The sequence below is a fragment of the Cryptomeria japonica genome, chromosome 11 (assembly GCF_030272615.1).
Source record: "Cryptomeria japonica chromosome 11, Sugi_1.0, whole genome shotgun sequence".
Lineage (NCBI taxonomy): Eukaryota > Viridiplantae > Streptophyta > Pinopsida > Cupressales > Cupressaceae > Cryptomeria > Cryptomeria japonica.
The window spans coordinates 733357447-733385337 of NC_081415.1; the positions used below are offsets into that span (position 1 = coordinate 733357447).

Genomic DNA, 27891 nt, shown 5'->3' on the forward strand with positions numbered 1-27891 from the left:
ACCAAAAGAATCAAATTTTGACAAGTGTTGGAGAAGAAACAGGAAGAAAAAAGAACAAAGAGGGAAATAAAAAGGAGATAAATAAAATTCTTGTCCAAAGGTGGAGTTTGTTCTATTTAGCACAAGCCAAATTCAGAATTGAGGGCAAAACCACAAACAAAGTTCATTTAGGCATAGAGATGGCCAAAATCTTGGCTAGGTGTTGAAGGATCCACATGAAGGTACCACAAGATAAAATTGACTAGCCAAAATTTGGCTAAGTATAAGAAACACTTCACAGAGAAAATTCCAGCTTCCTCCATTGTGGTTAAGGCAGAGGGGAATTCTTCTCCAAAATTCAAGACAATTGAAAGAGCTTCCAAAAAATCAAGAAAGAAAAGTCTCCAGGCTTGGCGTAAATTCCAAACTTCCTGAAGGATTTCATCTCTTGAAGAGTCAAAGACAAGCTCCCAATCAAGATCAAATAGTGGCATGAAGACTATTCCAAATAAATTTCCATAGGCAGGCAATTTTTCCACACAAATTGAAGAATTCAAGGAGGACATTCAACAATCAGATTGTTCCAAGTCAGCATGTCCAGGTTCAACGAAACTGACTTATCTAGAAGCTTCTAGAAGGCACACTTTACAATGCAACAACCTTCTGTTTTATTATTGGTTTATATTTAGCAAGAAGGACAAGTGTCCTCAAATGTAATTTTCTCATTGGTCGAAGGGTAGTTAGTTGTAACAAACCATAATTAGGGTTTTATTTTGTAATCTCGACTGTTGATTTGAAATCAATCTTGGCCATTGAATTGTAATTGGGGAGCCTATAAATTGAGCTCACTCCTCATTTGTAAATCATGGGAGCATGTTGCAAAACATGTTGAGATAAGAAATTGTTGCTTAGGATTGCCAAAATAATAAGTAATACATTGTTCGAATTGATGGTGATTATTTCCCTTATTTTGGAGTCTGCATGGTTCTTTTCCCTCATCATAGTTTAGATTTTATTTCAAGTTGTTAGATGAATGAAGGATTGATAATTTAGAATGGTGAAACTTTGCTCATACTGTTTTTTGGATGGATGGTTTTCATTCAATGTGTAAAGTTAGCTTGAGCTTTGATGTGGATGCCTAACTTCTACTTTGAGTAATATTGTTCAATTGTTGGTATTATTCATAAGTGTGAAAATCTTAAGCACGACCTTAGAAGATTGCACATGCTTTGCATAGTTGTCCTAAGTGTGGCAAAACAAAGTGTTGTTATTAGTTTCACCCAGTCTTTATTGTCTCTTGAATTCTTAGAAATAGATTAGAATTTCTAAACCCTTATCTCCTTTCTATTTTCTTGAAGTCCATGATTCAAAACCCCAATGATAAATCTCCATCGTAAATTGAAAAAGCCAAGCGTAAGTCCCCCTTGTATTTCAGCATACATAACCAAGGAAGCTATCCAACATAAAGTCGCTCGTTCGCACATATAGACCTTGGAGTCATCTTGTCGTCTTTCTCATACTCTTGGCACAAGTAGTGATTTTGTTCAAGATAAGATAAGAGAATCCTTGGATATTTTATTCTAATGTTCGGTATATGATAAAACGTACATCAACAGGTCCCAAACGCTATGATCAATACTCATCTCAGGATTGGGGTCAAGAGAGCGATCAACATCTAATTCAAAAAGAGGATTATCATAAGACATTGTAGAATCTGCCTCAAATAAGGGATTATTCACAAACTGAACAACACCTTCATGCTGATCCATATCATACCACTCTCTACCCCTCGAGTCATGAGCAAATGCGAACTCCTCCTGGATCATTTCATGCTCCTCCTGAATAATCTCATGATAAGCAACATTATGTGTGCTATCACCAGTGCACACATCAACAACTAAGGTACTACTGCTATGTGCCTCAAAATATGGCTTAACTGATAAGATAGAAGTTGTTGATATGACAGTATCTTCACACATTTCCACCCCAAATGTAACTGCATGTCCATTTGAGCCACGATCATGGGATTCATTGGCAACCGATGAATTTTCTGATTTATTTTCCAAGGCCTGATTTGAAAAATCAGACTCATCATAACATGAATTCCCATCATACAATGCGTCATTAGTACCCTTTTTTTGAGTACTATCATGTGAGAACTAAAGAATAGCGTCCGGCATATGTGTAGACGTTACTGACCCATGCGGATGCAAGGTATCATAACTGCTGTCATAAAAATCAGAAGTGCTAGGCGACATATTCCCCATGCAATCATCACCCAAGGCTATCCTAATGTCTTCTTGATTCAAATCAGCATGTCTATCAAATTCATCATATAAATTTTTACAAACCCCACTTCCATCAAAGTGGGCTAATGTAATCTTCCCAAGAGCTTGCTGATAATCCATTCTTATTGGAGCATGTTGATCATACCTTCCACCATTCCTCCTACTCCAGTGATTCATGAATTGATCAAAAGTCCATTGTTCTCTAAGATCGTGAGGAAGAGTATTATACTCCATGTAAGCTTGCCTTGCATCATCACCAAATGGTACCGCAACCGCAACCTATGGTTGTTCTTCTCTTTGTGTAAAGGTAGGGAAAAAAGGTCTAGAGGCTGATCCTCTCATAATTGCAACATGTTGGACTGTCCTTTCTCCCTCGTTGTTGCCATTGTTCCCATTGACTCCACTCCTTTCAGCTGTGTTGTTATGCTGATGTATATGATGATTTTGAGCTACTTGTTGATCCATCCTTGCTAGTAAGCATGGCATCATATCAATCATCCCATCAAACTTCTTTTCCAATCTATCTTCCAAATGCTTCTTGTTTTTGGCGAACTGATCCTAGGTACCTGCAGTAGTCATGATCTTGGAATTTCATTTCTACTATCTATAACTTTCGAACCAACAACAATGTCCAATCTACCCAACAGGTTGGCAGAATCTTGGCTCTGATACCACTATAGAATCCCTTGCTAATTCTGATCCCTAATTGCTGACTAGAGGCTCAAGGAATTTTGTCAAACAATTGTCATGAAACCTCTATCTTGCTGTCTTTTGTTTTCAGATTGTTTATGCTTGCTTGGAATGATGTCAAATGTGATTGAAATACTTGCAAATGATGTTTTTGAATGCTCTAATGATACATGATTGGTTGACAATATAATAGAAATGATATACTCACTGTTTTGACCTTTCTCATACATATAAGTGACTGAAATCAACTTGTACAGCGAGTTAACACTTTCCATGCATCCTAGGAAAACCAATATGCACCTACAGCAACTAGGCATTAACTCAAACAGTTGGCATGCAAACTGTTATGCTATCTATGAAAATTATAACCATAGACATTACATCAAACATTTATCATGCAACCTCTCCTTCCTTTCATTGCTGTTCTATCTCATTCAATTTATTCAACGGCTTACAAACCAAATGCATTCCCAAAGTGATGAGTAAGTATTTTTGTCAAAACCTTATTATAGGCTGCCACTGCTGAAGCTGATTACAAATTCAATCTGCGGCATATAAGTCACTGCTGGGACAAATTACAAGTTTGAACTGCTTGGTTGGAAGAATGGTACGGCTGGAGATTAGAGAGCTGTACGGCCTGCAAATAATGTGCCCAACAATTAATGATTTCTGCCCAAAGTAACCTGCTCGTTACCATCAACAATCTACTTGATGCTCTTGATTGATTCCTTCTCTAAATTGCACTAATGTGACCTCTAAGTGTAGCCACTTCAATTGCTACCCTCAATGGATATTTCATCACCTCAGAATAGCTGCAACACTGAAGAGTTGATGTTCTTCAATGGCTGCAAGTGCTGGAAACCCTTGGTTTCTTCCCACTGCTCAAGAATGAAGGATAACAAATGCTCAATCATAATGAATTCGATCATCTCTTGGTACTTTATATAATTCTCAAAGCTGGTTGATCCCTTCTAGAGACTTCTTAATCATTTAATTGCATTTATTATGTTATAAGTTTGCACTTTAATATTTTATAAAATCCTCCTTGGTATCGACGTCCAAACAATTAATTAAATGGCCCCCTTTTAATGATAAATGGACCCTTGAGTTATAAAGTGCAAATGTAACATTAAGATATAACTTATGTATTAATATTTGACTTTATTTCATTAAATGTCCTTTATAATATATAGTTCAAATATTAATCATTATTATTCACTTATAAATAATTCTTATTAAAGTATACTTTAATAAGGTGGAGTTCAAACTTTCTTGGACATTCTTTACTTATGCCTTGGCGAACTTTGCTAACCTCTTGCCACTTCCCCCTTGCCTAAGTCGGAATTTGAATGCCCTTGGACATGGCGGACTTTGAGGTGTGCTTGCCAAGTTCATCTTTGTTTCATACTTTGCTGGGCGGAGTTCACACAAATCTAGACATCTTTCTTTATGCCTTGGCGGAGTTTGACGGTCTCATGACATTGGCGGACTTGGAAGAAGTCTTGCCAACTTTGCCTTGGAAGACAATCAACCACCGACTTACTATGTTTCTGAGATTGCTTGGGGACAAGCAATTTCAGGGAGGGCAGACTGTAATATCCCCTTTTTTGGATGATATGGTTTATGATTGGATTAGCCTATTATTGGCCCTCGTAGGCTAAGACTGACGGTTAGAGGGTTCCAGTTGGTAGTGCAGGAGGCTTATTCCCATTACGGAGGTCAGAAGTGTTCAGGATTGCTCTTCGTTTGGTTCAGTTTGGCCTTCATTTGACTCTGTTTCACACACTTACTATTTATAGTAAGTTGGTGGTTGATTGAGAGGGACCATGGCATAAAAGAATTTGTCTTAAGTTGGTGGTTGATTAAGGGGGACCATGGCATAAAAGAATTTGTCAAGACATCCTCAAACCCCGCCTAAGCACGATCAAGGCAAAGTTGGCAAGACTTCTTCCAAGTCCGCCCCATGTCATGAGACCCTCAAACTCCGCCAAGGCATAAAGAAAGATGTCTAGATTTGTGTGAACTCCGCCCAGCCAAGTTTGAAGCAAAGATGAATGTGGCAAGCACACCTCAAAGTCTGCCATGTCCAAGGGCATTCAAAGTCCGACTTAGGCAAGGGGGAAGTGGCAAGAGGTCGGCAAAGTCCGCCAAGGCATAAGTAAAGAATGTCTAAGAAAGTTTGAACTCCACCTTATTAAAAATAGAAAGGGTCCCTCTTAACCAACCACAAACTTACTATAAATAGTGTGTGAAACAGAGTCAAACGAAGGCCAAATTGAACCAAACGAAGAGCAATCCTGAACACTTTTGACCTCCGGAATGGGAATAAGCCTCCTACACTGCCAACTGGAACCCTCTAACCATCAATCTTAGCCTACGAGGGCCAATAATAGGCTAATCCAATCATTAACCATATCATCCAAAAAAGAGGACATTACATCAGCATAGTCAATTTTTGCAATCCCATTGTCTATCATAACCCTGGGCAATAGGAAATTTAATGTGCTCAACAAGAAAACATGGTCCTCAACATATCTCCTTAGAGTGTCTCAAAAATAATGTAGATTAGTGCCTTACAAATGGCTGACAAAAGATGACAACAATATTAGATTTGAAAATAGCTATCTTGGGAATGCTTCTTCTATCATAAACTAATAGCCCCTCATTAACACTTAATCTCCAAGTGTCAAAAGGTGGTCCCGAGCACACCAACTCACACAACTAGCTGCAATCATCAATGCAACATTTGAAGATATATAGACCAACAACATGAAATGACTACAATAATCATACCGTGTCTGAAAATTCTCTCACAGAGCTGCAAGTACTCAAAATCAATCTGCTCATTAACTAATGTTGCCAAAATCAGTGTTGTAATGCTGGGGCAGCAGCTGTCATAATGAAATTCTCCTGGACACATAGGAGATGTGAGGGTGGAAGTGGCTGAGAGGACTTCTCCAATGACCAAAATACCTCTACCATTTGACTCCAACTGAAAAATACTCCACTATTGGACTGGAAATACTTGCCAATCCATTTGTGTGCAAGAAACCAAAGTCCTAGGTTAGCTGATTGGAAAGGGGACAGCAGCTCCAACTTTGTAATATTGTCCACAAGCCCAATCCTCAGTCCATACCTCACAACTAAAATTAAAGCTCGATCCCAAAACCACTGATTAACACCAACCATAACACCGAAATCAAGAAGTGCTCTATCATCCAAATGAAAAAGTGGATTATGAAAAGATGACTCTGCATCCATCTCAAACAATGGGTTATCAACAAACTGAATACTATCATTATCCCCATGCTCAACCCAATCTTCTTACTATCCCATATCAAAACATGAAAATTTAGGACACAACTCTATGTCAAAATCTCCGTGAATTTTGTCAAGCTCTTCAATCACCTGCTTGATCTCTTTAGCCTTCTCTTTGTCCTCCTCCTCCTTTAACTGTTCAGCCACATAAAGTTGATCTTCCGCTTCTAAAAGTGCCTTTTGGACAAACTCCAATGCAAGATTTGTGGAATTAAGCTCCATGGTGAGCACACTAACCTTTACCTTAGTTTCCCTAGACACAAATAAAGCCTCATCTTCAAATTTGGTAGCCACATCCCTATCATTGATCATGTGTGAGTATGCTGATTTCATTTCCTTCGTTGTGCTCTTTATTATTTGCAAATCAGCAAAGGTAACAATTGCTCACTTTGATCTCTTTGTGACTTTTGGATTAAATTTTCACCAAGTCTTCTCATGCCATCCAATTTGAATAAGGCTTGCTCTTCATTTTCAGTCGCCACCAAAAAATGTTTCTTCCAACCATCCTCATGAATGTCAAGATCATGCAAAGCTAACGAACGGTTGTTATGATGCATATCAAAATCATAATTTTCTCTGTATCTTTCAGCAATGTTACCATGACTGCCCCAAGTATCATGCGCCTCTTCTTCAAAGTTTGTCCTATCTTGATAGATTCTTGGGGTTGCCTTTTCTTCTTCATGACTAGTAGTTGATTCTTCAAATTATGTGACTCATTGGGCTTATAATCAAAATCAGTTTCATACAATGAATTTTCTTATTTGTCTTCAAGATCATGCCTTTATAAAAATCAGCTGACTCTATGATACCCTCTTTGCATAGTTCCTGAGATAAAGTTAGCACAACACTTTGATAAAAAGGAAATTCATCCCACATTGGTTCATCATATTTTGGTGTCACAACACCTTGATCCCATGGATTTATGAGCAAATGGCTTTGAGTTGAAAGAGTATGCTCATTGTATACCTCATGAGTGGTTGTATCCCTAAATAAATCACTCTCTAAATCAAAAAGGCTGAAGCTATCATGAACACTCCTCTCCATAGGTTCTGCGTGGAAGTCAAACCAATACCCATTTGAACTATCATCGCAAGAGTGAGATAAGAGATCATTATAAGCTGATTTGAAGACTTCAACATACTCACCTTCAACATGCTCTTCTTCTGAAAATGCATTAGTGATCCCAAAAATTTCATTATTTGCATTTAATCCACTAGTGTCATCACAGAAACTTTTAGTCTCAAAAATCTCATTTTAGTGGTATGAATTTGCAACTAAGGCTGCTATTTTGAGTTCCTCATCATGTACAATCTCATCATCTGTAGTTGTATGCACTTCTAAGAAGTCATTTTGGAGCTTTGTCATTCATACCTCATGAGATAAAGTATTTTCTTCATCAAAAATTTCTTCTATGAATTCCTCTTCCTCCTCATGCTCCTCATTTGTCAAGAAGGGTTTCAACAACTCACACTAAGCAATAACCATTTCAGCTAAGACTTGTTCAACAGATAAGGACTCTTGATCACCCTTTAGCATGTTAGCCCATCAAATAGCACAAAGTGATTTAGGCACATCATCACTTTCATTAGTAACTAAAGTCATAATGGATCGCATGGTTGCAATGACATTAACTTCATGATGTTTCCTAATGGTAGCAAAGAAATGATGAAACATATTTTGAATCCAAACCCATATCTAACATGATGTTACAAAATCCGACTTGTGCAAATGTTTCAAGTATGGTAAGCTTCCTATAATAACGAGGACTTGTGAAATCATCCAAGTCTTGGAAACTATCCACCAACAACAGAAAAATCTCTTTCATTTTTTCATTTTGATATGGAGGTTTAGGAGCTGCAATCCTCAGGATTTCACTTAAACGAGTAGTAACCAATCTCACATCATTATCTTTGCTTCTCAATAACTTCTACTTACGCAAAGAAATCATTGCAAGAATCGCGGTTGCTTGTATTACCTGAGAAGGTAATAGATCCACCATGTGCAAACAGTCCTCTACTGATTTAATTGTTAATATGTTTGACAGATTGACAATGCTTATTTGCAATTGAACAACTTCATTATATGTTTAGCATAATTTATAATCCAAACTTTTATAACAAACAATCTTGTCCATTGAGTCATTTGTAATAGAGACACGCACAGTAAACTATTTCAGACAGCATTACTAAGGTCACAATAAATTTTGTTGATCTTGAAGAGGTTGATACAGTTCTAAATCATAAACTTGATGCTCCCGTACACATAGGCCCTTGTTTGCGACTACTAGTAGGGTCGCACTAGCCAAAGATGACTCCCATATGAGGGTTTAAACTTTAAACAACAAAATTTACATCTACAAATTTTTGTGTATGACACTTCATTATCTGACTGTAAGAAATGATGCACTTTGACTCCAATAGCTGGCTGACCCTTCATTGGAACTCACACCCGTAAGAAGAAACTTGCACCCAACAACCGCTGATGGTATTTGCCAGCCCTCTCAAATATGTATGCCAACTTTAGTTTTATCCTTGCACACTATCCAATTGAAAAGTGTGCAGCCTCTAGCAATTAATCTTTCCATTAAAAATAATCGCTACGCCACTATTACTTGTATATATCCTTAGATAATAATGTCTTCTTTTCACCTGAAGATCTTAATCAAAAACTGGACAATTTATCTAAAATCATCAACTCAAATTACTTGGTGAACCTTTGCAATCACTGAAGCAATTTGTTTTGCTTGCTTGCAAAACTTCAATCGTACTTGAATCTCTTTCTGCTAAAACTGAGACTAAATAAATCTCACCATATTAACCAGGGAGGATCTTCTACCCTCCAAAAGGCTGAGATGAACCAAGTTCAATCCCATAGAACCACGAGGGTTTCACAAAAGGAAAAATAATAATCTGCATAATCCCAAATGAGCTCTCAAAAACTCCTTTTATACTTTTCCCACCGAACTTTCCACAAGATACATTTTTAAATTCACTTTTAATAAAATAACTCCTTTTTTTGCTCCAAAAGACCCTGTTATGAAATAGTAAAACTAAATATATTTGATATGCAAGATCCCCATTTAAGCATCAATGGTTTAAAAAAATTTAATTCCTTTTCCAATGAGCTATTACAATTAGTTTTTTTTTTAATTATTTTATAAAATTAAGTAACCTTAGTGAAATAATAAAATTAAAGCTCAATAAGTCACCCAAGTTGCAGAAACCATCAAAACAACAACGAAATCAAAATCAGACAATATTAAAATGATATTGATGATAATTAGGGTCGACTGGGTGACTTTCTATAAATAGACGCTCTCTCCAAGAATCATGGAGAACACACTAGAAGTCGGAAATCACTTTGGAAAGTGCCATAGGGGTTCCTCAAGACTAACTAATCTCATTGCCAACTACAAATATCCCTGCAGAACACAACCCGCATGCTCCAATAGAATTGGAGTTCTCCACATCAAACGCCAATCTATTTCAGTCAACACAAGATCAAGACAAAAGTTTGCAAACCAGCATAGCTAAAAATGGGGACATTACATTGGTGGAAGTAAACTGACCTGTAGAAGGAAAGGCACAAATGTATAGAATGCAAACATTGATACTCCAAACCCAAGGAAGAGAATAACCTGCATAGTAGAACACGATATTGCTTATGAAAAATGAAATTTATTGCCATTGTTTTCCTTGTAAATAAAACTTTTTAATTTGATGCATTCATTTCTACAAAATGTAAACTTATAACAACTTTTCAAAATGCAAAATTTATGCTGCATTACTCATCAATTCATTTAAGTTCACAGCATTTATACTAGCTGATATAGAGGGCAAATGTTTAGTTGAAATAGTGTCATGCGAAATAAATATCACCATGAAAATCCTACCTGAACTCAACATCTTCTTCCTCCTATAGCCATTGTATCTTTATAATATGCAATTTTGAGTCTAATAACTGATATTGTTATACTCCAACAAGAGTTACCTTTTAGGGACTTGCACACCATTGTTCCCATTTCTAAGATCTAAACTCTACTAGTAAAATTTGCTTGTGAAGAAGCCCAAGAAATAGTATTCTGCAGATATATTAAATGGAAATAGACTATGTTCTCTTCTCAAATACAGCCTGCAAGAAAGTCTTATGAGATATCCAAAATTTCAAAAAAGGTAGCAATATGATTTATTATGTTCTCTTCTCAAATACGGCCTGAAAGAAAGTCTTATGAGATATCCAAAATTTCAAAAAAGGTAGCAATATGATTTATAAGACCATATATTGATTTCTAAGATTGAAAATCCAAATCATATAGATAAGATCACATTTCAATCTAGACAGATCGTAGGGACTCGTAGACATCTAAAGAGTTGCACATTAGCATTATAACATAAACAAACAACCTATCAACAAACTCCTCAAATAGAAAGGATTTCTTTAAAGCTTCTACCTAGTGAAAGCTGATATTCCATGAATATGCAGGACATCATGAATTTCGTGTTCATATTTCTTACACAAATTAAATGTTCGGCTAGAATTAAAAGGTAGGTAGAAGAAATAATAAAATATGAAGAGGGTAGGTAAAGGATAATTAAGAGATAAATGACATGTGTCATGAAGAGAAGAAGCTAATGAATTAATTAGATAAATAAAGATTTATTTAGTTAATAAATAAAATATTTATTTAATTTAGGGAAAAGATAATTTAAATAAATTAAAATATTTATTTAAATAAGGAAAGGCTAGAATAGGATAAAAGAATTAAATAAATAAAAATATTTATTTAATTAAATAGGACAATTTTAGGTCTCTACACTTAAAAAATAGCAAAAGGATAAAGGGTTGAGAAAGCTAATCTAATCCTAGGAATGTAAGAGTGATGGCCAACCTTTGGTGAAACTCAACTAGACTTTGCTTTGCCATGCAAAGCAACAACTCCACAAAGCTTAGTGCAATATCCTAAGGTAAGCGTATGATGTTCAAATCACAACCATGAACATAGACACCATCAAGATGATGCATATCAATGAAGAAGTAGCAATTGAAGTTAAGCTTGGCTAAAATGGATTCAGTTGACTACACAAGACACTTTACAATCCGCAAGGTGTTAGTAGTCTAGATGTATGAATTTCACTATTGATCATGCATAAAGTTCTTCCATTCATTTAATTATCATTATCTAATGTGAGGATCCAACAAGAAACCATGCAATTATTTAGAAGAAACAACATATTCCACCATAACTTCAATGAAAATGATGTTTATTTACAAACTTGGCAACAATTTTTGCCTTCTCCTCCTACTCTACTCTAACTATCTAACATCTATCAACTATTGTTTGCTACTACACTATTCACTATTAAACTTTACAAATGAAAGAGTGAAGCCTTATATAGTGTTCTCATTACAATGAGTGGCTCAGATTGAACCACAATCAATGGCCAAGATTACAAGCTGGAAACCCTAATTAGGGTTTGTTACACCCATTAAAAAGCATTTAATGCTTGACCAATGACAAAATTACATAATATAGGACACATCCTTTCTTTGATTGATTGATCAATAGATGATGAGAGTAGGTACGTCGGAGTTTGTGCCCATAAGTGGTAGTTATCTGAAATGGGCACCCCCCTGTTCGGCACTAAATCTGTCCTTTTTACTTAGTGTAATTTTGTCAAACAGTTGGCTTGCAAGCTGACTACTGGATTTTTGGTTCTTGATTTGCAATAGGATAAATTGGATAAACTGATATTTATTGTAAAGCTTTCAAAGTTTACTCAATATAATAACAACCAGACATATCAAATACCAAAAACAAGAAGATTAATGCTGATGGTATTTATTTAATTCCAACTCCAAGCATACAAATCAGATTTGAAGAATATTACAGACCATATGATAAAAAACAAATTCAAACCTGAACTCCACAAGTATAGAACCTGCTGAAAACACTGTTCACGCACTGTAGCTGCACTATTCACAGCACTGTAGCATTTTTACTATTCACGCGGCACTGTAGCAAAACACTATTCACGTGGTACTGTAGCAAAAACACTATTCACGCGGTACTGTAGCAAAAACACTATTCACGCGGTACTGTAGCAAATCACTATTCACGCAGCACTGTAGCAAAACACTATTCATGCGGTACTGTAGCAAAAACACTATTCACGCGGTACTGTAGCAAAAACACTATTTTCAAATCTGCACTTTCCAACCCCTGTAAAAACTTCATGCGAGAGCACCAGATGAAGCCCAATGTGTTTCCTGAATGAAAACACCATTAATCCTCCTGACTGTGTCTTTCAACAGCGAAGAGAATGCTAGCAAAGAGGGATTCCGTCCTCCAAGCCCAATAATCAGATCTCTACGAAATCCAACAGCATAACATTAATCTCATCCCCAACATATCCCAAAAGAGAGCTCTCAACCTCCATTTATATCTTCTTCCTGGATGCAAACACTTCATTTCCTCAATGTGGGATAATACATTTTAGAATAAAATATTATTTCCCACAATGTACACATTAAAGGGAACTTTTAATATTTTAAACATTACTTTATATTCCCAACCTTATAATATAACGATAAAGTTAAATATTTAATTTAACTTTACACTTTATCGTTAAATATTAAAACCTTGTTGATAATCCCTTTAAATCATTGTCGCCTTCAAATATTTTCTACTGATAATTATGCCAACCAGGGAAACACTAAAAATTCCAAGTCACTGCTTGGAGACTAACTTACTATAAATAGTAAGTGTCTAGAAACCCTGTCAAAGCAGCACCGATTGGCCTGAAACTGAAAACACCTAGGCCAAAACACCTCGGGATCCCACCAATGTCCTTGTTAGCCTTCGGGACCGTGTCAGAATAGGCTAACGACACCCCATATCATGTTGCGCTAAAAAGGGGACATTACAGTACGTCGGAGTTTGTGCCCATAAGTGGTAGTTATCCTCTTTGATGGATGAGTCAGGTACATTGAATTTGGACGCCTTAGCTTGAAATAAAGTGATTGGCTAGTGATGATTAGGCACCACCTCAGCAACTTGCCTTCATGTAACTCATCACAAAGGTAGGTGATTGAGGCATATCTCTTGATACTCAACATTTTGAAGCTCAATCTTGAATGAGACGAAGGTAGGAGATATTCCCAAATTGCATCCTCTTCTAACTTTGATTAACTCTTCTGAAACTATCTCCAAAAAATCTCTTGATGTACTGGCATTGATTCTTGGATTTCCGGAGGAAATTCAAGATTGTGAAAATTTTCTTTCTTAGTTGATATTGCTTGGAGTTCATGATGATGATCCCATCAACTGCCTCGTATGAGCTTGAGACTCGAAGTGCTACAATGTCTTCCTTGGGCCCTTGTCTTTGCTTATGTGGTCAAATCTTGATGTTGTATGTGAGCTGATGAGCCTTCATCTTGGTGCTGATCCTCATCACTTGTTGCTAAGTTTTCATAACTTGAATCTCTCTTTCTAGCTTGCCTTATGTATGTTGGGGTGTGAATGTTGTTCATCTTCACCTTGCTGTCTTCTTGATATCTTCTTCTTTGGGTTTGAACATTATGAATTGATCTCTTGCATATCCTTGTCTCCCTCAAGTGATGAAATTCTTTCTTCCTTTCCTTCACAACCTGAAAAGTAAACACACCTTGATCAAGAAGAAAACAAAGTTATTCTTTAAATCTGTAAAATGAATTCCATTCGTTTGATCTCTGATTTTCATCTTTAAAGTCTGATTTTCACTGTTTTCATGTCTGATTTGATAGGTTTCAGGTTTAGGGTATGCCTGATCTGCATTGGTTTGGGAAGTAACTTCTTTAGGAAGTTCGGGCTTTTCAACACCCATTGACAATTAGCATGAGCAGATCGGACTTTTCAGGTGGCAAAGGAAGTTCGTGGATTTCAATGGGCAAAGGAAGTGATGTCAATGCCTTGGTTGGGCAAAGGAAATGCTCCAAAGGAAGTTCGCTGATTTGGAAGAGCAAAGGAAATGACTCAAAGGAAGTTTGCTGATTTGGAAGAGCAAAGGAAATGCATCAAAGGAGATCACTGATCGGACTTGACACCCCAAAGGAAATGCCAAGGTCATGTTTTTGAAGGAGCATTGACAGCGCTTTATGACTTGTTGATTAACTTGTCACTCCATTCGCTCCCTTCACTTGCCTTGGATTTGACATTTGATGGCCTGTTAGAAGCGTTCAAGCATAGTCAGCATTTTTACCAAGCAAAGGAAACGACTAAGGGAAGATCACAGCTTTTGGGGGTCAAAGGAAGTGCATTAGAGGAAGATCGCGCATTTGGGAGGCCAAAGGAAATGCATATGAGAAAGATCGCGGATTTGGGGGGTCAAAGGAAGTGGCACATGAAAGGTCGCGGTTTTGACACCCCAAAGGAAGTGTCATCATGTTGATAGAAGACCTTGGGGGTCTGTTGATGTGTTTTTTATGCACATGCGAACACAGAATAAAATACCTAAAGGTACCTTATCCTCTCTTGAGTAAAGTTTCCGAATGCTGAAGATATCGCGAAAAGGATCAATCGGAGAAACTTCAAGGTTCTTTGCTGTAGGATCTCTACGTGTGGATAAGCTCTTTGTGGTATGATGTGATTTGTTGGAATCACAAGGGGACTTACACTTGATGACTGAACTTCTGATTTGCTTTGAATATTGCTGGAACAAAAGGCTTTTACTAGCTTTGACTTGGAAAAAAAGGGAAAAAGATGAGGGCGAGGAAAGGATCTAATCCTAACACTAAGAATGTAGGAGCAATGAATGATCTTTGATGAAATTCTAACTAAGTCTTGTTTTGACATCCCAGGACCATCTCCACAAGGTTAGTGCGATCTTCGAAGGAAAGCTTCATGATGTTCAAATCATCACTGCAGGCATAGACACCATCAGGCTGATGCATATCAATGAAGAAGCGACAATTGAAGTTAAGCTTAAGCTGAATGATTCCAGTTGACTACACAAGGCAAGTTTGCAATCAACAAACTGCTAGTAGTATGGATATATGAATTTCACCATCAATCAAGCACATTTCTTCCACTCATCTAATAACATGAAATCAAATATGAGAAGTATAGAGACCATGCAAATTGTCGAATCGACCCATAAATTTCACCATTTCTTCAATGAAGTTTTACAAGTCTTTTACAACAACATCTTGGCAACAATCTTTGCCTTCTCTCTCTACTCTACTCTAATTGCTATTCTATCAACTTGACTAGTCACCTTCTAACTACTCTCTATCTATCTCCTTTCTAACTGCTTCCAACTACCTTTACAAAATGAAGAGTCGGGGCTTATATAGTGCCCACAATACAATTCGATGGCTAAGATCAATTTGAGATCAATGGCCAAGATTCAATAATGAAAACCCTAATTAGGGTTTGTTACAACCATTACATAACATTTAATGCTTGACCAATGATAAAATTGCATCTTTAGGACACATGTCTTCTCTGAAAAATTCGACCAATGGATAGCTTGGGTAGGTACATCGAAGTTTGTGCCACCTTCCATGAGTTAGGTACGTTGAATCTGGACATGCTGAGGTGGACCACACTGACTGGAGAAGTGATGACTGGGATGCCACCTCGTCTAACACTTGATTGATGCCAATTTGATGTTGCTGAGAAGCTAGCTTTAATTAACTCTTCTGAAACTATCTGCTTCTTCAACGAACCCTTGCTCTAACTTCTTTTGTCCTTGATGTGCAGGATGATGATGTACCTCGCCTTGGAATGCTAGATTGGAGAAGTCATTCCTGATGATGTTGGATCGAAGAAGGCCATCCTTGTCGATGCTAGGCTGGAGGAGGTCGCCCTTATCCTTGCTTGATCTTCTTTGATGATACTGAGTTGGAGGAGATCATCTTTGTCCTGGACCGGATCTTCTTTGATGAGAGCCTGTCGACTAGTAGATGCTCTTGCCTTTGGAGTCGCCATCTTGACACCTACACAACATTTCACAATTAGAATTACATCTTGAAGTGTAGAAATTAGACTTAAAAGGAAGATTTAAGATTTTAATTAGGAAACTTCATGATAAATCTTGAGTTATCATTTCCTAATTAATTACGCAATACTTGGATTTTTCAAAACAAATGTTCAAAAATCAAATCTTCAACAAGGGTGTCAAGATGATTTCGCCATACCTCCTCTTGAGTTTTAAACTCTAAGAAATGATGTAAAAAAAAAAAAGATTTCGCTAGGCAAAGTGTAGATCAAAGCCTTCTCTTGAACAAATTGCGCCTCCTCTAGCTTGGAAAAGAATAAACTCCAATAGCCTCTTCAAAAAATCTGGAAATTCGCCTTCAAATACCTTCAAAAATCTGGAAATTATCCTCCAATCTAGCAAGAAATTCGCCTCTCCAATAGCCTTCAAGATGAATTTCACCCTCCTTAGTCTCCACACTTAGTAGAAATTCGCTCCACTCCAGCTAGATTTCGCACCTTCAATTAGCTCTCCAAATTCGCACTTGAAAGGATGATTGAATGATTTGAATTGTGAAAAAACACCTCCAATATATAGAGCGTTCACCCCTTTTCTCCCTCTAGGCCGACTTGGCAAAAAGAGGTTAAAAATAAATAAATTTCCAAAAAAAGGGGGGCCAACTTGGCAAAATAAGTGAAAATAAGGCCTTGTGCGCTCCACATTTAATTTTAATTTAATAAAAATTAATTTTAAATGCCTCCAAAGTAAAATTTCGATTTTCTCAAGGCCTAAAATTAATTTATTAAATGCCAAAATGTTTTTAATTTAATTCTGATTTCCCAAATGCCTCAAAATTAGGATTTTTGGCGATCTAATGCAATTTGGAAAATATTAATTTTTAAAACAAGGCTTAATGAGTTTTCATGAGGATTTCGCCCTGGGCCTTCACTGAGGGTCAGGAGTGATTTTTCATTTTTAAGCTTGATTTCTTCACTTTTCTCGCTGAAACCTCTTTGTTAGGGAAGACTTCACCTTGTTTTGTGTTATGAATAGGTTTTTATATCCAACAAGGGATAAAATAGTGTGTCCACAAGAAATTCGCCCTGGACCCTCAAAGAGGGTCCGGAGCGAATTTGCCTTCTCTAGGCAAAACTCCTTCATCCTTTGGTCTTCAAACGGGTTTGGGGCTTCATCATGCTCATTCCACCGCTCTTCTTGCCTTTAATACCTCATCTTGACCACAACAATGCTAAAAATGACCTTCATGGAGAATTTCGCCCTAGGCCTTCAGTAAGGGTCAGGGGCGAAATTATCCTTGTTGCCCAAACTTCAACAATCTTCAAACTTTCAAACTTTCAAATGCATCCAGTAACGCCCAATCTTCTCTCCGGGAAACCCTACACAAAAAAAGTTAGCCAAAATTAGCGAGAAATAAACTTGAACCACATTTTCGCCCTGGACCTTCATTGAGGGTTAGGAGCGATTTTTACAATCTAGGCTAAATTGCTCAATCTTTTAGTTTCAAATCACTTCACAGGGCAAGGTAAGATCATTTTCAAGGCCAGGAACAAGGTTTCAAATTCAAGCGAGTTGGCATATGATGTCTACAATGAATTTCGCTCTGGACCTCCAGTGAGGGTCAGGAGCGGAATTCCCAATCTTGGCCAAAATTCATCATTTTCTTCAAGGTTTTCAATCAATCCCAAAGTCCAAACAAAATGCTTTGCAAATCAAAATTTGGTCAAATAAGGCAAGGAATGAGTCCTAGATTGATTTTCACCTTGGACCCTCTAGAAGGGTCAGGGGCGAGATTCGCTTTGGACCCTCAGGAAGGGTCAGGAGCGAAATTTGACTTTTTGAACTCTCCGTCAGGATAATTTTATGGAATATAACATTTAAGTATAAGAAAGACCTTTCTTATACTTTAAGTTATATTCCATATATACTTTCAGGATGTTTGAGAGTGGTTTCAGACCTCCAGGAGCTATATTGCAAAATCTAGTTTTTTGAGGTTTTTCAGTTTCCAGACTTAGTCAAATTTAAGGATTAGGACATTCCAGACTTAGCCAAATTTCAGGATCAGGACATTCCAGACTTAGCCAAATTTCAGGATCAGGACATTCAGACTTCATCACTCACCAACTTGACCTAACTCAAGCAGAACCTACTATCCAGGTGATCCCCTTGGCGACACTCAAAATGCAAAGGCTAACTAACAAAACCCTAAAAAACCTAAAGAACAAACCCTAGAAAGCAAAAAGCAGGGGTCCCCATTTGCAATGGGGCGATGTGTGAAATGGTCACAACAGGGTCAAAGACAATGCTAACAAATGCACCTACCTTGTTCACTCAAGCTCAATATCTTCCAAATCGTTGCAAAAACATCAAATGCTCTTCCTTGATCAAAATTTCAAAGGTCTCCTACCTTGATCGGGCTTCTATGAGGTCAAAGGAAGTGCACAAGCTAGGTCGGACTCTTGACTAGACAAAGTAAGTGGCCTAAAGCTTGATCGCGGATCTAACACCCCAAAGGAAATGCTAGGTCATGGCTTGAGGGGGTCAAATCAAGTGACCACAAGCTGGATCGGGCTTTTGAGGTAGCATTGACAGTGGCAAGCTAGACTTTCAAGGGGGCATTGACTATGCCTTAGTCACATTTTGGGCCTTCAAGTGGAAGCAACTTCCAATCTCTATCACATCATGCTTTCACTTCATTGATGATTCATTTGATCTCTCTTTGTCTTGCTTGACTAATTGAATTGGTCTTATCTCCACCACTAATATGATCATTGACTTAGACATTTTCATCTATACTTGGGCGGAGTTCATAGCAAACATTGACAGTAATCAACTTGAGACACCATACCTCCTACAAGCAAAAGGTCAATAGCTAAAGACACCAAAACTAACCTAGAAAGCAAAAAAAAGTGGGGGTCCCCATTTGCAATGGGGCAATGTGTGAAAATGTCACAACAACCTCCTCTCAGCATCCATTATTGTCACTTACAAATTCAAACTTTCAAATATGTGCAAACAAGGATGAATTCCCTTAGCTACAAATTCCAAAGGATGAAAAACCTTGCTGCATTCATTGTGGGTTTGGGGACAAAAACCCTCAAATTCAATTGAAGTGGTTTTACTTCAAGGATTGTGATTGTACTCATTGTTACAACTAAAAACCAAAATTAATTGCAGCTAGCGATTGCACCTTGGTGTGCAATGGGTATGCAGAAGAAGTGTAGAGGTCGTCTAGAGAAAAAAAATGATCTATTTTTTGCATAGATTTGTTTAGTACATGAGGTCAATTGGTAGGCCATGATGTTGTCTATGCAAAAAAGGTCTCAGTAAAGAAGTGATAGCTTAAAATCAACTATGCATCCACTTACAAGGATACAATCATAGCTAAAACAAAACCTTTGAATCAAGAAGATAATCAAGTTGCATTACCAACAAGCTCATGTTATGTTTGCAATAGGATGAGAGTGAGAGAGATGTTGAGATTGGGCTAGAAAGAGGACCATGTAGATGTGGAAGAGTGAGAGAGAAATGGGTAAAGAGATAGACATAGAGATAGAGAAGAAGATAGAGCTGAAGGTAGAGATGGGCAATAAGGAGAGAAAGATGGGGAAAGTAGAGAGATATGGAGAGATAAAGAGAGAGAGGGGAGAGGAATAGATAGGGATAGAAGAAAAAAATAAATGGTGGGAGAGAGAGGGAGAGATAGAAAAAAAAGATAAAGATATGTAATGTCCCCTATATGATTAACATAATTAATCTATTTCAATATACTAAAATTGATTGAGAGACTAATCACAAAGCCAGTCATTGATATTCTTCAATTTATTATTTATTAACAAGTGCTTATATATTCTCCTCATTAGATGAGTAATTTTATTAGTCATAGTTCTTAATATAGATATCAGGCCTTGCTACTACTTTAGTTTTAAGGGAGAAGAGTCTATGTATGTTACCAGAGCGCTTAGAGACCAACTACAATAGGTTCCCTCAAAGTTTACATATCCAAACCCTTACCTATCTTGGGTCTATACCCTCAAGGCTTATTGATCCCCACCCTATTTTGGGACTTAACCTATTGCTTGGATTTAGACTGCCCCTCCTTGGAAAATCTCAATCCCCAACTTCTTAATACTAACAGTAGTAACAAGCATAATATATAAACATATTCTTCTTACTGTTATTAACTTAAGGGTTCTTTCTGATTTACATTCTAATATTGTTATTTGTCTAATCAATTACCAAACATTCTCTCTTTCTCTGTGTATATATATATATATATATATATTAAGTATGACTGCCGTACATATTGAAGTCTATATTAATATTACTATCAAATTCTGCATAAGAACATTATTAGGCTTCATTTATTAAGTATACATATTAAACACATCCCCATGCATACCACCAAGAACAAAGATGTTACTGCATGTAACTTAATAACAGTTCTGATCTGATCTGATCGGTGGTGATGTTACTGGATGTTTTGATTCCTTTCCTTTATATCTCTCAATGTGAGGGAGAGATCACACTTCTTTATCATGCATGCCCTTTGGCAAGAGACACACCCTTTCACCATTAGCACCTTTTGAAAGAGTGCAACTCTTCATTATTTCTGCCCTTTGAAAGGGGCACAACCTTTCTATAATATCCCTTGACAAATCTGACCTCAAGTTGCTGATTAAACCCTCATGGAATATTGTCGAACACTTTGCACACAACCTCTTTACTTGTTGTTTCTATGTTTCACTCTAATAACGATTGCTTGAAATGATGTCAAATATGATTTAAATGCTTTCAAATGGTTACTAAGATGTCTAGGCAAAAAACCATAATGCAAATGCAATTCTTTTTGTTTGTTTGAATGCATATAGATGACCCACACAATGTAAATATTCACCTACAACAGCTAGACATTAATACAAACAGTTGGCATGCAAACTAAATATGAGAGAGACAACTCTTGACATTCAAACTCCTTGTGACTACAATGATATTAGAATGCAATGAGATTGCTTACAAATTGAAATGACAAGCAAAATGCCAAGACTCTTGGCTTACAATGATGTATCCAATGTAAGTACCAAACTGATATAAATGTGCATCTACAGTTGCTTAAGATCAGTGACAAATACAACCGAAAAATGATGCCAACTACACGAGAAAAACATGAAAGAACCTGATGTAAAGAAGTTCTTATGATTGATGAAGATGTGGCAGAGCCTTGTGCAAAGAATGGAGCCTCTCTGAAGCCAAATCGTGCCTCTCATGCAGCCGCCCCTGTTCTAGCATGAACTTCTGATATTAAGTCATAGCAGTAATAATGAAGATCTTCAACAATGTCTTCTTCCAATGTATTTAAATCTACAAAAGATATTCTCTAAAAACCCCTTGAAGATTTTGAAAGAAATGTAAATCTTGTCCAATGAAGCACCAACTGGACCTCTGTATGAAGCCCACAATCAAGCAATGATTCAGCTGGTCTTTCACAGACTCAAGATTGTATAAACACTAAAAAGATTTCATTCTCCAATGCTGAAGTTGCCTGAAACCCTAGGTCTCAATGCACAACACCCAAAAGCAAAGACAAATGATCATCAATAATGAGTTTGATTTGCTTTTTGGAACCTTTTATATCCTCCCAACTCTTAAATGCCTTTAATTCCCTTTTGAAATCCACTTTAGGGTTTTAATAAAGCTTTATAATAACTTTTCAAAAGGGTCAATCCCTCCATTTGGTGCAAAACAAAACAACATAAAGTATATATATTAATAATCACTTATATCTCCCTTGAAATTGGTACTTTATATTATTCCTCATATGCACTTTATAAATTAACTTTATAATCATTAAATGTCCTTTTGTAATAAAGTCAAATAAAGTCATTAAATGCTCTCACTTTATAATTTGACTTTATGATATTAATTCCCCTTTAATTATAGTCACATGAAGTCAATATAATATTCCTTTTAAATAATTAATTATTATTAAAGTAACACTTTAATAATAATTAAATGTCATAACTCCATTAATAACCATTATTTAATGATTCTGACTTCATCACTAGCTAGCCCACTGCTCCCACTGTCAATCTGGATGCCTTACTAAAAATAGTAAGAGTCCCTCTCTAACATCCACTGACTTACTATAAATAGTAAGTCCCTCAAAACAAAACCAAAAACCTCTGCATATCAATGCCTCGGAACAAATGAAAGATTTGGTGAGATAAACACTTACAACGGCCACTTGAAGAGCTCCAAAACTCCCAAACTAGACCCTCTAATCCACCATACTAGCCTACGAGGGTCAAAATAATAGGCTAATCCCTTGAACTCTGATGCTCACGAAAATGGGGACATTACACTTTCACAATCAGATCTTGTAATGTCCCCTTCTCAACAGTAATCTGTTTAATTGGCCGTTAGCCTATTTTGGAGACCTATAGGCTAGTCGGAAGCAAAAATTAGAGTTTCCTACCTCTGGGAGGATGTTTCTGCAATTTCGAAGGCTTGCGTGTTGGAATTTGTTAATTTGGGTTATGGATTCCTTCTAGGTTTTCAGATAGCTTCGCAATGAGGGTACATGCATAGCAAGTTCTAGAGTTTGATTGACTTACTATTTTTGGTAAGTGGAAGCAGAAGCAGTTGAGTTCTTTAGGTTTTTCTGGGTTTTCTGAGAGCTCTGCGATGGTATAACATGCAAACCAATCTGAGGACCTCTTCAGGACTTACTACTTTTAGAAAGTTTGGTAGCTGCTCAGAATGTGGTAAAAATCACTTTGGAAACACTTACTATTTTTAGCAGTATGCTATTTACAGTAAGTACTATTTTTGGTAGTGCTATTTTTGGCAGGGATTCTACAGCTCATCTCAATGGCTATCTCTGGCAGTATTTTGGCAAGATCCTGTGTTCCCTCAGATGACTATTTTTAGCAATTCAGTTAAGAGCTCCAACTCAGTTCAGTTTTGGTAATTTCTAGCATTTCAGTCCTGTTGACGTGTATTTTGTACACAATCATACACAGAATAAAATACCCAAGGGTACCTTATCCTCTCTTGAATAAAGCCTCTGATTGCTGAAGATGTCGCAAAAAAGGATCAATCAAGGTGACTCCAATGTTCTTTTATGTAGGGTCTCTACGTGTGGATAAGCACCAGTGGTCGTTGTGAATGCTGTTTCATCAAGGGGCCTTATGTCCTCCGAACTGCAGGAACAAGATTTCTCTAAACTAACAAGTTCTCAAAAAAGATCAAAAGGTAGAGTTTGCAAGGGATAAATTCTAATCTAATCCTAAGAATGACTCAATGTAGGCTAGACTTGGTAAGATTCTACCAATTTCAATATTGCCATGAAATAACAACTCAACTGAAATTGATGCGATCTTCTAAGGTAACAAATGATCTTTCAATTCATCAAGGATCATAGACACTACCACAAAGGCACATATCCAAAGCTCAATGACGATTGAAGGTTTAAGTAATTCGAGTCTCTCCAGTTGACCACACAAGGCGTTCCTACAACCAGTAAGAAGCTAGTGGTTTGGAACGTGAATCTCACCAAAGATCAAGCCCAACACTTCGACCTTCAAACTTAAATACTACTTTGACTGAGAATGATTCAAGAAAGTAAACAACCATGAAGATAGCCACAAGAATTGCAATAAAACACCATAACTTCAATATTTTATTGATCTCAAAGCCAAAATAAACAACAATTGTTTGAAATTCTTTCTTCAATGCTCAATCTTGCTACAAAATAACTTTCTTCTCCAAAAGCTCTAAACTTCTAACTATTTCTTATTGCTAACTATTCTCTAATTCTTCTATATGACAAAATGAAAATGAGTGAGGGTATATATAGCATCCTCAATTACAATGAACGGCCCAGATCAAAAGAAGATCAATGGCTGAGATTATGACACCTAAACTCTAATTAGGGTTTTATTACAAAAGTTCCCCTTTTATTGAACAATATTAAATGCATAGCCAAATATTTAATTTGGCACAAAAATCTAGGAAACATAGACCAATGATAATTAAGGTGCCATGTCATCTATAACAACCTCTCTTCTAGAACCTTATTCCCTTTCCAATGCTCCTTTTTAGAATATGCAATGAATCTAGACACGATTCCTTCAATCTCAGCAATTGGAATCTCGAGAAGATTCCTCATTCATTCCTCCAAGTGGATGACCTGATCGAAAGCCTTGAGAAGAGTTGCATCCCATTCAGGTTCAAGTTCTTTGATCTTCTCAATCAGGAGCATGGTAGCAAACATTTGATCCCGTTGCTCATCTGTGATAACATTCTCATCTTTGCAAAAGATGACCTTGACTCTTTCTTCTAATTCTTGAAGATCCACATCTGTCTCAACCTCGATCCTCCTGCCAAGAATAGTACATAACACTTTGAACACCTTGTCCTGGATCGGATGGATGACCTCCTCAACATGATTGCATTTGGTACTGATGTCCTCCAAAAGAACTTCCTTCATCTGGAGTAAAGTTGACCACTGGAGTAAATTATGAGATCCTCCATCCATTATCTTTTCTTGTGCTAGGATTTTCCTTGATGTTTGTCTGATTACTTGTAGAACAGGAATGATAACATCTCTAGTATGGGCAAAAGCGGCTACAGTTATCATTAGGTTGTGGATGATCTCAAGAACCTGGATAGCTCGGTGGATGGTCTGCATCATTCTTGTTGCAAATTCAACAGCAACTGTATGGGATTTGTCAATCCAAGAGCTCATAAGCTGGACCAAACTCTTGACTCTTTCTGCCTCACCAACTGATTCAAGGGGAAGAGCCTGCACAGGAGATACTGCTGGATCTTGACGCCCCAAAGGCTGATTGAGATGGCTAAAATAGCCTCTCCATGCACCTCTCTCTCTCTCAAGCTTTCTATTTTTCTTCATTTCTTCCCTAAGCTTGTCTTTTAGTGCCTCAAACGAATCGGTTGCCTCATCCAATGTTTGCTCAGCAGTGAGTGGACCAAGCTCAAATGTTTCTACATCATATTCCTCTGCGAGGATTTCACCTTCATATTTGTCTACTGCTGGTGTAGCTATCTGCAATTTCCTGGATCCTGTCTCATCTCTGATTATCTTGGACATCTTAGTGGCCTTCCTCTTTTCTGTCACTTCCTGAGAATTTCCAACAAGGCTTTCTAAATCAATCACATTATCTTCGTCCTCAATCACAATCACCCTTGTTAGTCTCTCCTTTAACCAATCTGGAATGGCAGACCTCGTCTCCCTAACTTGTATTTCTTTAGGCAATGTCTCTTCTTCTCGGAGGGGAGATGTCACTTCGTCATCATTCTTGTCTTCATGTAGCTCATTGACTTGGAGAGATCGACTTGATGAACGTTGAGGTGCTTGTCCTTCTTCATGTTTATCGTTCTGGACCATTGATTCCATAGATTCCTCCATTTCAAGTGTCCTCTTCTCTTGTCGAGAAGATGTGCCGGATGAGCAATCTCGATTGGCCTCTGGCTTCTTCTTGGAGGATTCCCTTTTCTCAAGTCTCTCTTTTCTCTTTGAGCCTCTAGGATGAGGATTACCTTCACTTGTGCTTCGAAGGTTGCCTTCGCTTGTGTTTCTAAGATGAGGATTGCCTTCACTTACACTTGGTCCTCCTTCCCCTGGCCTTTCCTCCAAAGTAAAAGTCATAGATATGTTCTGCTCTCTCAACTTTTGATGTTGCACATCAACCCATCTGCAAGTACAAGACAAAACTGGAGCCATCAGAGCATCTAGATCTAAAACCTCAGGTTCGTTCCAATCTATCCTCACTGCTTTGTTTTCTCGGTCATAAGATGATTGGAGATGTCTGCCACTGTCCTGAGCTTGATCGGCCACTCTGTAAATCTTGCATCTCCTGATGAAATCCAAAGGCAATCTGGAATGCATCTTTCTTTTTACTTCAAAATCATCTGAGAGATTCATCCAAAAGTCCTCCACCTGAAATTCATGCTTGTATTTTCTACCAATTGTCTCCTCTATATACCCATAAGGATCAAAACTCTCTCTCAAGGCAAAGAATGAAAATGAATATAAGGCCAACTCCCTCTCTGCATCATCCATGGCTAGAACATTAAGACATACCTCAACTGAATTTCCTAGTATGATCAGCACAGGAATTCCATTTCCATGCCTGTGTCTGAATGCCTTCGCATAAGCTGCCAACTGTCTAGTCACCTCAAGTAACACTATTCTGTCTGTTGGATATCTCGGCAACATGTAGGGAGGTGAAGGACATCCATGAACTCTAATATAAGTAAATTTCTGAAATTGGATGAACCAAGCACCATACCTCTTTACAAGCTCTTGTGCGTCTTGAGATAGCCGATTGTGAATCCTGCCTTGCAATGTCCTGGTGATGTTCATCGTGAAGGTATCATTGACTAACTTGTAGTCACTTCCTGGTGGATGATGCAAATGAACATAGGAATCACAAACTCTGACTTCCCCGGGCCCTCTTCCGATCACTCCTCTGTGAGGTAGTCCTGCATATTCAAAACTCCTGATCAAGGCATATATGATGTATGAACTCATGTGGAAGGACTTGGTAGCCTTTAGTCTTCTTAACTGCACGTCCAAGCAATGGCTAATCATTCTAGCCCAATGAATTGTTCCTTTTCCTTGAACTATCACTTGGATGAAGTAGAACATCCACTTCTCAAAATAGAAGGCTTGAGGAGCCCCTGTGACTCGGTTGAGCAAGGTTATCAAATCTCTATACTCCTCCTGGAAGTCGATCCTATGTGGTGTGTTTGGAATCTTGCTCAGGCGAGGACGACTCTTGAGTAACCAATTCTTGTTGATGATGATCAAGCAAGTGTCTGGATCATCTTCGTACATGGACCTGGCTCCTTCTAAGCTTTTATAAATCATATCTCTGTGCTCCGGAAGATGGAGAGCCTCACTTATAGCCTCCTCTGAAAGGTAAGCCAAAGTGTTTCCCTCCTTGGACACGATCGATCTTGACTGTGGGTCGTAATGGCGGGCACACTCGATCATCAGCTCATGGCACTGGACTGCTGGAGGGAAACCGGCCGCCTTGATGATACCACTTTCAATTATTCTCTTCGCGACAGGTGATGGCTTTCCAATGTAAGGGACCTCTCGAAACTTCTTCACACTGAAGTTTCCCAAGTTGGTATCTCCAATGTTACTCCACTTCGACACGATCTTGGTCTCCAATTCTTCATTCTTCTGATCTTCCTTCATAAGGGCTGGACGACTGGTGGATGCTCCTGCCTTTGGGGTCGCCATCTTGATACCTACACAACATTTCATAATGAGTAATAGATTTTGTAACGTAGAAATATAGACTAGAAAGAGAATTTAAGTTTTAAATTAGGAAACTTCATGATAAATCTTTGAATTATCATTTCCTAAATTTAACTAAGCCGCTTGAAATTCAAAATTCAAAATTTGGACAAGGGAGATCTCGCCATACCTCTCTTTGAGAACTAGCTCTAAAAAACGATGCAAAAATTAAGAAATTCGCTAGGCAAAATGAAGATCGAAGTCCTCTAGCAAATGCGCCTCCTTCATCAACTTCACCACCCTTTGGGGTCTTCAACGCCTTGAGGAAGACTCGCTCCACCTCTAACCTCCAACAAAGTTCGCACTCCTT

The 27891-nt window shown here is 37.6% G+C and overlaps 1 protein-coding gene across 2 annotated transcripts in view; it reads right to left on the reverse strand.

The window, feature by feature from the left end:
• The window catches only part of LOC131072111 (uncharacterized), a 186818-nt gene that overhangs the window by 16604 nt on the left and 142323 nt on the right, over positions 1 to 27891 (reverse strand). For both annotated transcript variants that reach the window (XM_058008174.2, XM_058008175.2), the window contains exon 8: positions 9844 to 9912. In XM_058008174.2, the coding sequence (XP_057864157.2) occupies positions 9844 to 9912 (69 nt within the window). The remainder of the gene's footprint in view (positions 1 to 9843; positions 9913 to 27891) is intronic.